Here is a 13,955-nt window from a genome sequence, read left to right on the forward strand (position 1 = left end):
GAATTCCCACAAAACCCAGATCCCTCTTCGCATTCGGAAGGGGGTTAGGGAATTGATGGAGTTAGGGCAAATGGGGCGCAACGGGGCAAAGCTTAGCGATGGGACTCAGTCTATAATGGAGGAAAGGGGGCGGGGAAATCCTTCAAGCACGTGCATTGTCAATCATGCTTTTACGCATGTCACGTGTTCAGAGACGACTCAGGACACGGCATCCAAGGTGGGTCATCTCACGTAATAAGGAACCCTAAGTCATTCTCCTGGCCAGTCTTAATCGCTCTGCATAGACTCACAATTCTGGCTACAGCGTCCATTTTCATGAGGGAGCCGGAAAAAAAAAAAAAAAAAAAAAAAAGCTCAGCTGCATTTTGAGCAAAGACAACTATTTTGCTAGAATATACCAGGATAGTAGGCAACAAGCAAGCAAATGCCTATTCTTGCCTATTTGTGGCTGTTTGCGTGTTAGGCAGCTGAGGGGAGCTCACCATTAAGCAAAGGGAGGGAGCTCCTTCATTATTGCTGGTTTCAGCACCGTGGGCACTGAAGTGCCCGCTCTTGTGGCGAGGGGCCCTGGCTTTGTTGGGAGGCGTCCCAGCCCCTGTCCTGTGCTGCCACTGACCAGCTGGGGGGCTCCACCCGGTTTCTCTGTTAAATGGGTATAGGATTAAAGGAGAAACAGGGGTGAGACAGGATCACGGGGGAATCATTTTCCCTACCGTGTAGTGAGCCTTCAATCCATCTCCGTTTAAAAACTCAGGGCTTCAGTGCCTCGCCTGGCGTGGGAGCAGAGCCGGCTCCAGGCTCGCTGGCCAGACCCCAGCAGTGTCCCCCTTACAACACCAGGGCCAGCAGAGGCCAGTGAGGGCCCTGGTGCCGCTGCGATCTGGTCTCTAACCTGCGGGGGGCAGGGCGGGGGGCAGAGAGAGCCCTGGGTCTTGCATGAGCTGCCGCTCTTGGAACCTGAAGCTGCCTGATGCCAGAGCCCTGGCCTTGCCTCCTAGGCCCCGGCCCTGGGAGCCAAGGAGCTCTTGTTTGTGCAGATTTCTCAGCAGCTGCTCGGGAAAGAGACTGCGGACCGTGATGGATTCCTTTTCTTTCCTCTGTTGCTGATTTGCTAAACAGCAGGGACCTGTGTGAGGGATTCCCTCCTTCATTTCCTGGAACTTCCTTCACAGTAACCATCTGGTAAACGATCCCCTTTCTAGAACCCTTTTCCCAAAGTCAGAAGGGGAGGCTCCCTCTCTGCCTGGGGGAAGTGGAGGATTCTGGGAGGAGCCCCTCGCCCTCTCCCGCACTCACCCCCGGCCTCCCTTTGTTTAAGCATCCTCTGGAGCACTTCCCTCGCTCCTAGAGCCTAATTCTCTTTAGTTTGGGCCAGGCCACTCCTCCTCTGCCATCACTAGACCTGGCATCGAGTGAGCTCTCCCTTCCCTTCGTCTACAAGATTATCCGGGGGCTGATGGACCCCTATGATTATCCCTGCCCTGGAGACGGGGACCTGGGCCCAGACCTCAAGTCACTTGTCCATGACCCGCAGCCAGTGGAGCAGAGGGGATCAGACCCATGGTGTCCGGCTGCGGTGCTTGGCTCCGTGTTGCCAAGACACATGACTGCGTGCTTCTCCATGGAGCATCTTTCTTGGTTTGGCTTCTGAGTTAGCACCGGTTTAATTGGAGAATCCAGCTGTGCCTACTTGAGAAGAGTAACAGCCTGATGTGACCTGGCTGACCCTCGGCAACTCACAGAACCTCCCGTGACCTCTGTGAAGTGAGGGCGACGGGGTAGACTCTAGAACCGTGGTTCCCAAGGTTTGTAAACACACAGAGGCTTGGCACGGTCCCTGTGTTCCTCTGGGTTTGTGACTCAGTCCCGGATGAGCTGAGAATTTGCATTCCCAACCGCCGCCCTCCTGCTGCTGGTGCTGGGCGCCTGGGGAACCACGCATAGAGAACCATTCTCTGGAATGTTCTGGGCTGCCTTCTGATGGTGCCACACTAAGACAAGATGGAGTCGGGTTTTTATTGCTCTCCAGAAATCTTGGAGCAGTTGCTCAGGCTTGGTTGGCAGAAAAAAATCCGGAGATACTGAGGGGTCGGGGAGTGGCCCCCAGTAAAATAAAGGGCCCGGTGGAATGGGGTACAGACAATGCAGGGGCTTCTGGGTGCAGAGCGGCACCCTAGCTAACCTCTTCTCCCATCCCCCACTCTCCTCCAGTCCCCAGCTCTGCAAGGCTGGCTATTTTGGGAAATGGCTCACAGGGCGTAGTTCTGGCTCTTACACCCCTTTTTCCCTGAATGACACAAAGGAAAACCGCTCCCCTAGATAAGCTAAAGGGCATCGGGCAGGCCTGACTCCAAGGAGCCGGAGCAGCCCCAGGCAGGGCCCCAGAGAGAGTTTTGGGGGCTGGCACAGGAGGCAGGAGTGCCCCTGGGGGAGCTCAGGGGTTGTGGGAGGCGCCTGGTCTTTGCAATCTTGGCTTTAGGGTCTAAGCTCAGCTTTTCTTTTTTTAAATTATTATAAAATATACATAACACCATTTCAACCATCTCTTCATGTTATTTATTTTGAAAGACAGAGATCTGCCATCCACTGGTTCACTCCCCAAATGTTCACAACAGCTGGGGCTGGGCCAGGCCAAATCCAGGAGCCCAGAATTCAATCTGGGTCTCCCACATGGGTGGCAGGGACCCAAATACTTGAGCCATCACCTGTTGCCTCCCAGTGTACACATTAGCAGGAGGCTGGAATTGGGAGTAGAACTGGACTGGAAACCAGGCCCTCCACCAGACACCCGCTCCATCAATGGTCTGTAAGTGTGCAGTTGGTGGTGGTAGTAGCTGTCCATGGCTGTGCACCCATCGCCACTTCCCATACCCAGAACTTTCTCATCTTTGCCGGCTGAGCCTCCACATCCATTAAATAGTAACTCCTCCCTCCCCGCAGCCCAGGGCAATCACCCTCCTACTTGTGGAATTGACTAAGCTCCACCTACATTGGCTCCACCTGAGCCAATGATCTTGAGTTCTGTTCCAGTCGTAACCCTCAAGAGAGTCTCTACATCCTGGATTTGGAATTGAAGGTCATTGGTCTATGCTGTGGTCACTGCAGACCTGGGCGGATCGGTCACTCCTATGAGTTCTAATCCTTTACCCACCCTGGCTTCTCTTTTGACTTCACATCACATAGGTATTTGCTCTTCAACTTGACTTTGCTCTCAGGTGCCGAATCACTGTGTTTTGCCCCGGTCATGTTGGCCTGGTCTCAGCCTAGATGCTTCTTTGTGATGTGAGTCTAATGGGAAGCACCATCTGGAGATGGAGACCTGGGTTCGAGTCTCAGCCCTGCTCTTGCTGGGCTGTGTGACTTGGCCACAGCCCTCACTTCTCCCTCAGACACTGAAATGCCTCTGACCTGTGCAGGCGGCAAGGAGGGCAGGGTCCCTTCCAACTCCAGCATCCAGTGTCTCCCTCTGGGTCATGACCATGGCTGTGCAAGTCGGCTGTTCCATTTCAAGGTTGCTGTGTGTTGGCAGCTAAGCTAACACCTTCTCGTCTCTGCGGTCAACCCTTGATCTAAGGCCAGGGACCTCCAGACCATGGATGCTGTTCCCTTTCTAGCTGCTGCAGCCTGGGCTCTGGCTGTCAGGAAAGGATGGAGAGAGGCTCTCAGAACTGAAGAAGTGAGTGAGGAAGGCACCAGATGGCGAGAGGCCTCCAGGGAAGAGAAAGCAGCGGAAGAGCCAGAACAGGCTGGGGATGAGCATTTTTTATAAATGTGATTTGAGAGAGAGAGAGAGAACTAGATAAGCTCCCATCTGCTGGTGTGTCTCCCAAATGCCTGCACAGTCAAGGCAGGACCAGGCCAAAACTGGGAGCTGGGAACTCAATCTAGGTGTCCCACATGGGTGGCAGGGACCCAAAGCCATCACTGTTGCCTCCCAGGGTCTGCATTAGCAGGAAGGAAGCTGGAGTCAGGAGCCAGAGCCAGGACTTGAACCCAGGCGCTCCAACATGGAACACAGGTGTCCTAACCACTAGACTGAAAGCCCCCTACCCCCACCCCAGCTGTCTTAGGGGAATGGAGCAAAAACTGATGATTTTCTCATAGGTTTTGTATACTTGGGCTTTCTGAAGTTATTTCTCCTTTTAAATTCTTTGCCTAAGATTAGGATTTGCAAATCCCAATTCTCAAACGTGGCTCTAGTTTATAGCTTATGATCCAGTGTACCAGAGCCGGGAACATTTGTTTCTATGCCTTTTACTAAGCAGGAATGCAGGTGGTGCTGCGAAGGGGCTTTAACAGAAGTAGGGAGGACGTACGGTGCAGCAGTTGGGATGCTGCTTAGGTCACCTGACTCCCATATTGAAGTCCCGGGGTTCAAGTCCCAGCTCCCCTCGCCCAATTCCAGCTTCCCATTAATACACACCCTGGGAGGGAGCAGGTTATATCCCTGTCCCTCGTGTCAAAGACCCGGATTGGGTTCTTGACTCCCAGCTTTGACCTGGCCCAGCACCAGCTGTTATGGGCATTTGGGGAGTGAATCAGTAAATGGGGGAGCGCTCTCTCTCTCTCTTCCTCTCTTCCTCTCTTTGTTTCTCTGCACCTCAAAAATAAATTAAAAAAAAAAACTAGTGCAGGTTACAATTTGCTCCTTTCTTTCTAGAACTTAACTACACCCAGTTTGCTCTCATCCCCGTTGGCCCCTGACCTGATGGAGGAGCCCGGGAGGGTCTATTCTCAGCTGAGCTCTCTTGCTTTGGACAGAGACGTCCCGCAGGGCTTGGTCATGGCTGTGGTGCTCTGGGTTTTAACCAGGCACGCAAAGGCCTCCCAACCCCTTCTTATCTGTCATCCACTTCCTCACCTCCTCCTGGCCTCAACTAAGTGGAGGAACCCCCGTGTGACTGGGGATGGGAACTGAAAGAGGCAGTACAGGGACGTAGAGAGCCTCTCTAGATGCGTGGGTCCACCAGGCCTCTTCCATGGCTGCTGGAGTCTCCTAGCGCGTGGCTGAGCCTCGTGCGCGATGCCCTTTCTGAGGCCCTGGGGGAGTCTGCGTGTTTATTCTGATCTAGTGCTTGGTGTTTGCTGGTCCTGCAGCATCTCGGTGCTTCTTAGAGTGACTCGCTATTCACCCAAAGCACCGTCTATGGGCGCCTATTTACACCGGATTTTAACTCAGAGAGGTAAAGAGGTTTATTGTGATTAGCAGCACAGCCACGGTCTTCCCTATGAAAGCATTCAGATCTAAGAGATTTCCACAGCTCGGAGCAGTGTTTCTCAACGCACAAGACATTTGGCAACATCTGGAGAGCCTTGGCTGTCATGGCTGGAGGCAGGGGGCATGCACTACTATCACATCTGGTGGGTGGAGGCCAGAGAGGCTTCTGAACATCGTACGATGCACAGCACAGCCCCCCTCCCACAAAGATTTATCCAGTCCAAGATGTCAGCTGGGCCAGCGTGGAGACATCCTGGCTTAGAGTTCACTTCCTGTGACTCCCCCAGCAAGAGAGCTGGTTCTTTCCCTGCAGACGCCAGTTCTGCCTTCCCTGGGCGCACCTTGGCAGGTGACCAGAGGCACCTCCCACCTGGTAACTCTGGCCCTGGAGGAGGTGGGTCTTGCTGCAGGCCCAGCACCCGAGCTGGGCAGGCACTCACTCAGCCTCTTCCTCCTGCCTTCTCTTTGCCTGCAATTCGGACCTCCAGGGTTCTCTTCTTGAGGCAGAAACCCCTGGCCCTCGGCACACCCCCTGCCACCTCGTACATCTAGAGTGGCTGGGCTGAAAGCCACAACAGGAAATGGTCATCAAAAAAGAACCAAAGAAAAGGAAGCTGCTCTGCCAGGTCTCCTCTGGGAGGGAGCGATGACCACTTGAGAGTCAGTCCCCACCCATCCTGCCGGGTCCCTGCCAGCCAGGTCAGCGGGCACTGCCGGCCCTGCCCACTGGGTACCGTTCCCTACTTCAGCACGTACGATGGTCAAAGGGTGCTCCCTGAAAACCAAGTGGGTGCTCCCCGCCAGGCTGTGCTGCCACAGTGGTTGCTCTATTACCAAAAAGAAGCAGAAACCCCCGGGTAGGCCTGGTGTTCCGTCGGTGTGGTGGGCACAGCCTCGCCATCAGCACTTTATACTCACAGCCTTGAGGTTCTCTTCCTTCTGCATCTGTTTCCAGGGCCTTGGGTCCACCCAGGTCAGATTTGCACAAGGGGTGGGGGAGCCGGCAGCCCTGCCGTGGCCTTTCTCAATGTGTGGAAGTTGACACAATGGCTCGACTTGCTGGCTGGGCTGATTCATCCATCTGGCCACTGTTGCCTGCCTCTGTTCCAGCCAGGTCTGAAGGAGGGCCCCTTAGGAGCCTGTGGCCACGTTCCCTCTGGGGGCAGGCACAATGGCGGGCGATAGCGATAAGACAGGGCCCGAGAGCGAGGTAGGCCTCAGTGAACAAGCTATTTCTCAGAGCACAGAAGGGTTGTGACTGCTGCTGTGACAGATGGACTCCCAGACTGCCCAAGGTCCAGAAGGGACCAGGTTAGGGGGCTGGGTGAGAGTCAAGTCCCCTTGGAGTGCTTTGTTTTTGGAAGACGGAGCCTTGGGGACAGGGCCGCCCACCATAGAGCAGCAGCCCTTGCCAGTACCCACGGCTCCTCTGGGGGCCTTTCCCAGGCAGCAGCTCAGTCCCTGTAACTTCTGGGCCTTCAAGCCTCTGTCCACAGGGGGCTGCTTGGGGAGTCCGCCCCAACAGTGCCTCTGATGTTGCAGGGGCCTGGAGCTGCTGCTTGGGTCTGGTAGTAAAATCCGTGTCTACCCAGCGCAGACAAAGGCTGCTCATCCTCCATGCGGAGCTTCCTGTGCTTGCTCGCTCTTCTCCTCCTCTCTCTGCTCCTCCTGATGTTTGGCCAAGGCCATTTGCAGCCCTGTGGCCAGTCAGGGCTGGGCAGTCACAGACTGCACCCTGACAGGATGGTAGAGTGTGCTCCAGACAGCTGGACAAGACTCCCCAAGGTGGGGAGCAGAGGGGCCCCGCCATTCTAACAGCCAGGATGGCCACCCGTGCCACGGCAACGGCGATGTTTGCATCTCCTGCTCTGTTGCCCCCACTTCTGTGATGGGACAGACAAAATAGTGCAAAATATGGACATTGCTTAATTCCCAAGAGGATGCTAGAAACATAATTTAAAATCACAAAAAACTTAGGTAAAACCTAACTTTAAAAAAAATATTTTATTTATTTGAAAGGCAGAGTTAGAGAGAGAGAGAGAGAGAGAGAGAGAGAGAGAGATCTTTCATCCACTGGTTCACTCCCAAATGATTGCAATGGCCAGGGCTGGGCCAGACGGAAGCCAGGAGCCAGGTGCCGCCTCCTGGTCTCCCATGCGGGTGCAGGAGCCCAAAGACTTGTGCCATCCTCCACTTCTTCCCAGACCATAGCAGAGAGCTGGATCGGAAGTGGAGCAGCTGGGATTCAAACTACCCATATGGGATGCTGGTATCACAGGCAGTGGCTTTGCCTGCTATGCCACAGTGCTGGGCCCAGAACATAACTTTTTATTTTTCTTAAAGATTTATTTATTTATTTTTATTTGAAAGTCAAAGTTACACAGAGAGGAGGGGCAGAGAGAAAGAGAGGTCTTCCATCTGATGGTTCACTCCCAATTGGCTGCAGTGGCTGGAGCTGCACCGATCTGAAGCCAGGAGGCAGGAGCTTCTTCTGGGTCTCCCGCATGGGTTCAGGGGCCCAAGGACTTGGGCCATCTTCCACTGCTTTCCCAGGTCATAGCAGAGAGCTGGATTGGAAATGGAGCAGCCGGAACTTGAACCGGTGCCCATATGGGATGCCAGCACTGCAGGCAGAGGTTCAACCTGCTACGCCACAAAGCCAGCCCCCAGAAATAATTTTTATCCGTTACTTTCTACTTTCCCATAGTTTCCCAGTTTTGCCTTTAAAAATAAAGTGCTACTGATATTTTTGGAAAATCATTCAAAATGTCAATTGAGGTACCAGGGACTTTGTGTGCTTGTCACATGGAGCTAGAGGGTCCCTAGGATCCTGCCTGTGGACCCAGGAGTTATGAACAGTCTGCATGCCACTGTTTCTGGGTCACAGCCCCCTCCCCTTTCCTGCTCCAGCCCTGAGGTGCCCATGGGGAGGCCCAGCTGTGCCTTTGCACCCCTCACCACTGTGTTCTCCTTTGTTTTGCAGATTTCATGGAGAACAGATACTCTGTAAGTACACACTTCATACACATCTGAAAGTATTTTGTGCAGCAGTGACAGGTTTGCAGGCTGTCCCAGGTTCCGCATTGCCACTGACACCCCACACACACACACCCCACACCCCCCTCACCCCACCCCCGGCTCCTCCACTCCCTGGTGACCCAGTGTGTTTTAGACCAGAAGCCCTGGGCTCCTCTCCGTGGGCTGGGCCAGTTCAGGTTTCAGATGTTCCCTCCACTTTCTCCATCATTACATCTTGGCCCACACGGGAAGGGTGACCCTGGAAATCTGCCCATAGGATTGGGATGCACTTAGCTCTTGAGCAAAGCTCTTATCTCCTCCAAGTCCAGGTGCAGGGGCTCTGGGAGTGAGGCAGATTTGGGGTGTGCATGGAGGAGCAGCACATCTGACAGCTCCTTTCAGCTTAGGGAACCCAGGCCAATCACCCCCTGCACACCAGGCACTGGGCTGTCCCAACCCCAGGAGTTAACCCTGCAAGGAGGGCATCAGACATGTTGTCACAGTTTATCAAGGCGGTAGTGACAACCTCACAGGCTACAGAGACAGGAGAACCCGTCTGGCTGCCGGTCTCCTCCCAGCAGCAGTCACTTGGGTGGGTCTTAGGAATGACTGGCAGCACAGCAGAGTAGGGATAGAAAGATCAGCAGGAACCAAGGCTGTGAACTTAGCACAGTTTCACGCAACTTGCAGTGGGAGAGTGACTGACAGTGACGCGGATGGCGGAACCTGGGAGGGCTTAAGAAAGACATGGGCCAAGTTCAAACTTTGCAAAGGGCTGCCTACCTCTCCCACCCTTTCCGTGAGCCACCCCGCACTGCAGGAGTTAACCAGGCAGCTCTTATCTGGGGAGATGAGAATCCTGCCTGGAGAACCTTCCAGGGCTTTGCTAGCCCTTCCAGGGGCCCCTGGCTTCCTTTGTTTTGCCGGTTGGAATTCTTGTAAGACAGATCTCATTATGCTTTTGACAGACCGGAAGCCACCGGTTCTTTTTATGGGGGAAAGCTATCAATTTAAGGAAAGGAGGTACAAAACGAAGTCTTTTTGTCTGGCCTAAACTCAACCCAGACCCCTGAAATCAGAGCGTCTTGCATTGGAAGGGCAGGGGGCTCCAGTGACAGATTAGGAGACTGGGGCCTGGGTCACCAAGGGGAGCCCAGGGAGTTAATAGCAGAGCTGGGAAGTGAGGCCAGGTCACCAGACTCCTCGGGCACAACCCGAGACCCCCTGCAAGAAGCGACATCGCTGTCCCACGGGCAGCACGGGGTCCAGATCCTGCTGCGAGAAACGTGGCTCTGTCTATCCAGGGCGCGTCTGCTGCCGAGGGGCATAAACAGCCCTGGGGCCCAGCTTGTTTATTTTGTCTCCCATCCAAAGCGGCCCAGCTCCAGCCACACAGGACTGTCCCTTTTCCCAGGAGCCAGCCTCACGGGCCCAGAAGTCTGCTCAGGGGCCATCCCCAGCTCCCCCAAATAAAGCCGCTGGGTGGGAGCATGGCGGTTCCCAGCCATCGGGAAAGGACTTTAGACTCTGAGCAAACGCGTTCTGCTGATAGAAGAAGCAGGTATGGCGTTCCTCCTCGCACTCGGCAGCTGGTGCGAGTGGGGAGAAAACTGATGGAATTGCCCAGCAGGGAATGGGAGGGGACTTCCTTCCTGAAATCAAACCTGGCGATCGGTCCCTCGTCGTTGAATGCTGTTGCTTCTGAAAACATATTGGAGGAAATATCTTAACAATGAGATAGCCACTTAGCCAACGACTCATTTCGTATTGTTTGACTTGCTTCAATGGCACATTCTGACTTCATTTTTCCTCTGCCGCTTTTGCCTTGTTTATGAATTGTGTTGGCAGCCAAGGCAGACAGATAATGTGAAAGAGAACAGTCTGTACTCGAGTGGAAGGGCTGAATCTGGACCCTGGAGGGTCCCGGGCTGCTGGAGAGACTCTCCTTACAGGAACAACAACAAAAAAAAGGCAATTGCCACTTCCACGCAGGGGGCAGCAAGCAGCCGTGGAACTGGCAGGGAGCAGAATCGGGGGGAGCTCCAGCTCACAGCCCTTGGAGTGGTCCTGTCTTCCTCCAGCCTCGGTTAGTGCCTCCGTCAAATGGAGATGATGATGATGGCGGCGACAGCAACAAAAATAGCAGCTGCCTACCAACTGCAAACAACCATAGAAATGCTGGTTGTTCTAAAGCTCTCTTCATCATGGCTCTGGCAAGCGTGGCTGTAGACGGGAGGGTTACTTTATTTGTCCCTAAAATGCTCCTCCCATGTGTACGGAACACAGCTACTGCTTTCCCAACGTGCAGGAGTCAGCCAAAGCCAGGCTCCGGCTCAGCTGTCAGAGACCCCTTCTGACACCTGACTTGCTGCCCACTGCCTGTTTGCCAGCTGCGGTGCTTTGGGCACGGTCCTAAGCCTCTCAGGACCTCCGTCTCCTTGTCTGGAACGTGCGGAGAACGAAGCCCCCACTGTGATTGTTGCAGGGATTACGTGAGCGCCCACCACACACCTGGGAACCCGGAAGTTCTGCTTTCCGAAAGCAGGAATCCGAGATCTTGGGGGATGTTGGAGGCAGCTGACCTCCAAGGGCATCCGCAGCCCAGGAGGGGGCCGGGTCCGTGCCTGTGCTGGGGTGGCTGGCACCCAGCCTGGGATGTGAGCCTGTTAACCTTTACTTCAAAATCCCCCAGGCCCCGGCGACGGTGGGCCAGCCCTTCCCGTCCGTGGCACTGCTCCTGCAGCCGTGCCCTGGGGGAGGGAAGGCAGAAGTGTCTCGGGGAGGGACTTGGTCCGGCGCCTGCAGAAAGGTGGGGCGGCAGTCTCCCTCCTCCAGGCCGAGGGGAGCCACCAGCACTGGCCGGCCTCCAGCCCGTGGGGCCGACGTCGCTTGCCTGGGCTGCCTGCCCTGGTCTCTCCTGGCAGAGGAGGAACCAGACCCTTGGGCTGTCTAGCTGGGGCCCGTTGGCCCTGCACCCTGTTGAGTAAGGCTCCTGGAACATGGCAGGACCAGAACAGAATGGAGGGGCTACCTCTGCTCACAGCCCGGCCAGGGGGGTCCCAAGCCCCTGTGTGAGCTCTCTCCTGCCCGAGGCCCACCAGCAGTGACCGTGCTGTGCTCACGGAGGGTCCAGAACTGCCAACCCAGCTGCTGCCTCCTCTTCTGGGCCTGCTGCTGCCCAGGGGCCCCGCCCCAGCATCTCCCAGCATGCCCTGTTCTGTCACCTGCAAAGCCCCTTCCAGTTGTCAAAAATCCCACCTTGGAGGGCAGCCCCAGACTCAGCCCTGTGGTCCCCTCGCTGCCCAGCTGAGTCCGCTCACTGCCTCCACACTCCCTCTGCGCTCCGTAAGGCCGCTCTGCTTCATCACAGGAGCGTCAGTCATCAGTAGTTGATAGAACACGGAGCGTGCATTTGGCCTAGTGGTTAAGACATCTGCCTCCCACTTCGGAGACCCTGGGTTTGATACCCGCCTCCGGCTCCTGACTTCAGCTTCCTGAATGCAAGCCCTGGGAGGCAGCAGGGGTGGCTCAAGTAGTTGGGTCCCTGTCACCCATGCGGGAGACCTGGGTTGAGTTTCTGGCTCCCAGCTTCTGCACCGTTGCAGGCCTTTGGGAATGAACTACCAGATGGAAGCACTCTGCCTCTCAAATAAAATTAATAATAATTAATAGACTGAATTCTCGGGAGGAGGCTCTTACATTCTCAGCCTAGAGTACAGTGCCAGGTCAGATAAGAGTCCAGGCACTGATGGGTGGGTGGGGGACCTGCATGTCATTTGAAGAAGTTAAAGAACACTACAGAATGGCATAAGGAACTTAAAAAAGAATTTTTTATTGTGGTGAAATATGCATAACATGAAATTTACATACTAACCATTCAAAAAGGCATAATGGCGTTGCATTAGGTCCATGTACATCATCCATCTCCAGAACCTTCTATCATCCCAAACCGAAACACGTGCCCTTCAATGGTAACTCCCCATTCCCCCGCCCCAATCCATAGCAACCACTGCCGTCTGTCCCTGTGAACTGAACCAGTCTGGGTACATCATGTGAGTGCCCGTGCGATATGTGTCCCTTTGTGCCTGGTTTATTGTGTTTAGCAGAATATTTTGCAATATGTCAGAACCTCATTTTTTTATGGCAGAATCCTATCGCTTAAAAACATTTACACTTAATCTTTTAATTCAGTGTGACACAGCCGTGCAGGTCCTCCGAGAGGTGCCGGCGGCACTTTGCATCCTCAGTGTGCTGCAACCACAGCTGGTCTTGTCTCTTGTCACTACAGAGAACGGAAGGCTCCCTTGATGGGACCTAGACAGCCCAGGCAGAGGCTCAGCCCCGGGAGGACGTCCGCGTTCCGAGACGAGCAGATGATCCCTGTATTCCAAGGGCTCTGTGCACTTATTTATGAACCTGCCCTGCTCCCATCGAACACAGCAAGCCACAGACCAAGCCACCAGCTCGGAACTCCTCCTGCTGAGTCGGCGCGGGTCTGAAAAGGAGCACACAGAGGGGCTGCTTCTCCCACGGGGCTCTCCTCGCACCTCGGCCGAGCAACCTTGCGATCGGGAGAGCAGAAGCGGGTTCGGGGTAAACAGGCCATTGGGATACTTTGAAACTTGAATATTTTGTATGTACAGAAAGAACTTTCCACACACCCTCCTCCACAAAACCCAGTTTCTATCTTGTAGTCGATCACTTCTAGCAAACTGCCTGGTTTAGGGACTAGTTTTTTTCTTTTTTTCTTCAAAGGCTTTTACTTCTGGGTAGCCCTTGTTCTTTGGAAGTCCACGTTGCTGACCAGATGGCTCCACCCTGTCCCCTCTACAGCCCCGGGACACCACCTCTGGCCAAGCACAGTGCTTGGGAGCAAGCCCTGTGGTGCCAGCTTGCAGGCGAGGTCCAGCGGGCAGTGCTCAGAATCGAGAAGCAGGTGCACAAGCACAGATGTTCGTGGGCTGTTCTTCTAGAACCTTCCTTTCCCTCTACCCTGCTGAAGGCGGAAAGATGGGAGGATGGTCGCCTACAGCAAATGTTATTTTTAGTAGAAAATTGAAATGTGTATTTTTCTTACTAATTTTTTTATTTATTCCTTGCTAAAGAAACGGCCGCCTGAGGTCTGAAAGTGTTTCCCAGGGTGTCGGGAGTGGGTGGAAGAGGGGCTGTGGCAGTTTGCCTGGGCAGCACTGCACGGCGGGAACCCCTAGGGGGCACTGAGTTCAATAAAGTTGATCTTTTACTCTTCTGTGAGATGTCATCTTCTGAGAAGCCACACGCACATGGGGTCTCAGTGGCTGGGCCTCACCCCGAGCCGGAGTTGGTGCAGCCTCCGCTGAAGTCGGGGCAGAGGTGGTTCGAGTCTCAAACACGCCAGCCGTTGAAAAGTCAGTGGCTGGTGCTTGCCTCCCAGCTGACGTGTCCTGGGCCACCCCCCGCAGACGTTGTCAGTTAGCAAAAAATAAAAACCCGAGATGCTCAGTTCAATCTGTGTCTCAGATACACATGCAATTTTTCTATGTAATGTTGGGGCCATACTTACACCTAAAAATTAATCTCTGTGAATTTCCACTGGAACAGGCCAGCCTGTATTTTATTTGGCAACCCTACTGGCAGAGCGGCTTAAAAAAATCTCTCTAAATCAAGGGCCATGGCTTCAGCCTTTCCAATCAGGCACAACCAGATGACTGCAAGCCGCCCATTCCAGGGGGTGCGGTTT

At 54.4% G+C, this 13,955-nt stretch overlaps 1 protein-coding gene across 3 annotated transcripts in view; it reads left to right on the forward strand.

Annotated features, from left to right (window-relative positions):
* Positions 1-13,441, forward strand: part of PECAM1 (platelet and endothelial cell adhesion molecule 1) — a 51,643-nt gene extending 38,202 nt beyond the window's left edge. For 2 of the 3 annotated variants that reach the window (XM_062215811.1, XM_062215814.1), the window contains 2 exons: positions 8,202-8,224; positions 12,525-13,441. In XM_062215811.1, the coding sequence (XP_062071795.1) occupies positions 8,202-8,224; positions 12,525-12,554 (53 nt within the window). In that variant the 3' untranslated portion in view covers positions 12,555-13,441. The remainder of the gene's footprint in view (positions 1-8,201; positions 8,225-12,524) is intronic. The other variant, XM_062215812.1, reaches the window with a different exon arrangement.
* Positions 13,442-13,955: the final 514 nt, after the last annotated feature.

The sequence above is a fragment of the Lepus europaeus genome, chromosome 18 (genome assembly GCF_033115175.1).
Source record: "Lepus europaeus isolate LE1 chromosome 18, mLepTim1.pri, whole genome shotgun sequence".
In the NCBI taxonomy this organism is placed as follows: Eukaryota; Metazoa; Chordata; class Mammalia; order Lagomorpha; family Leporidae; genus Lepus; species Lepus europaeus.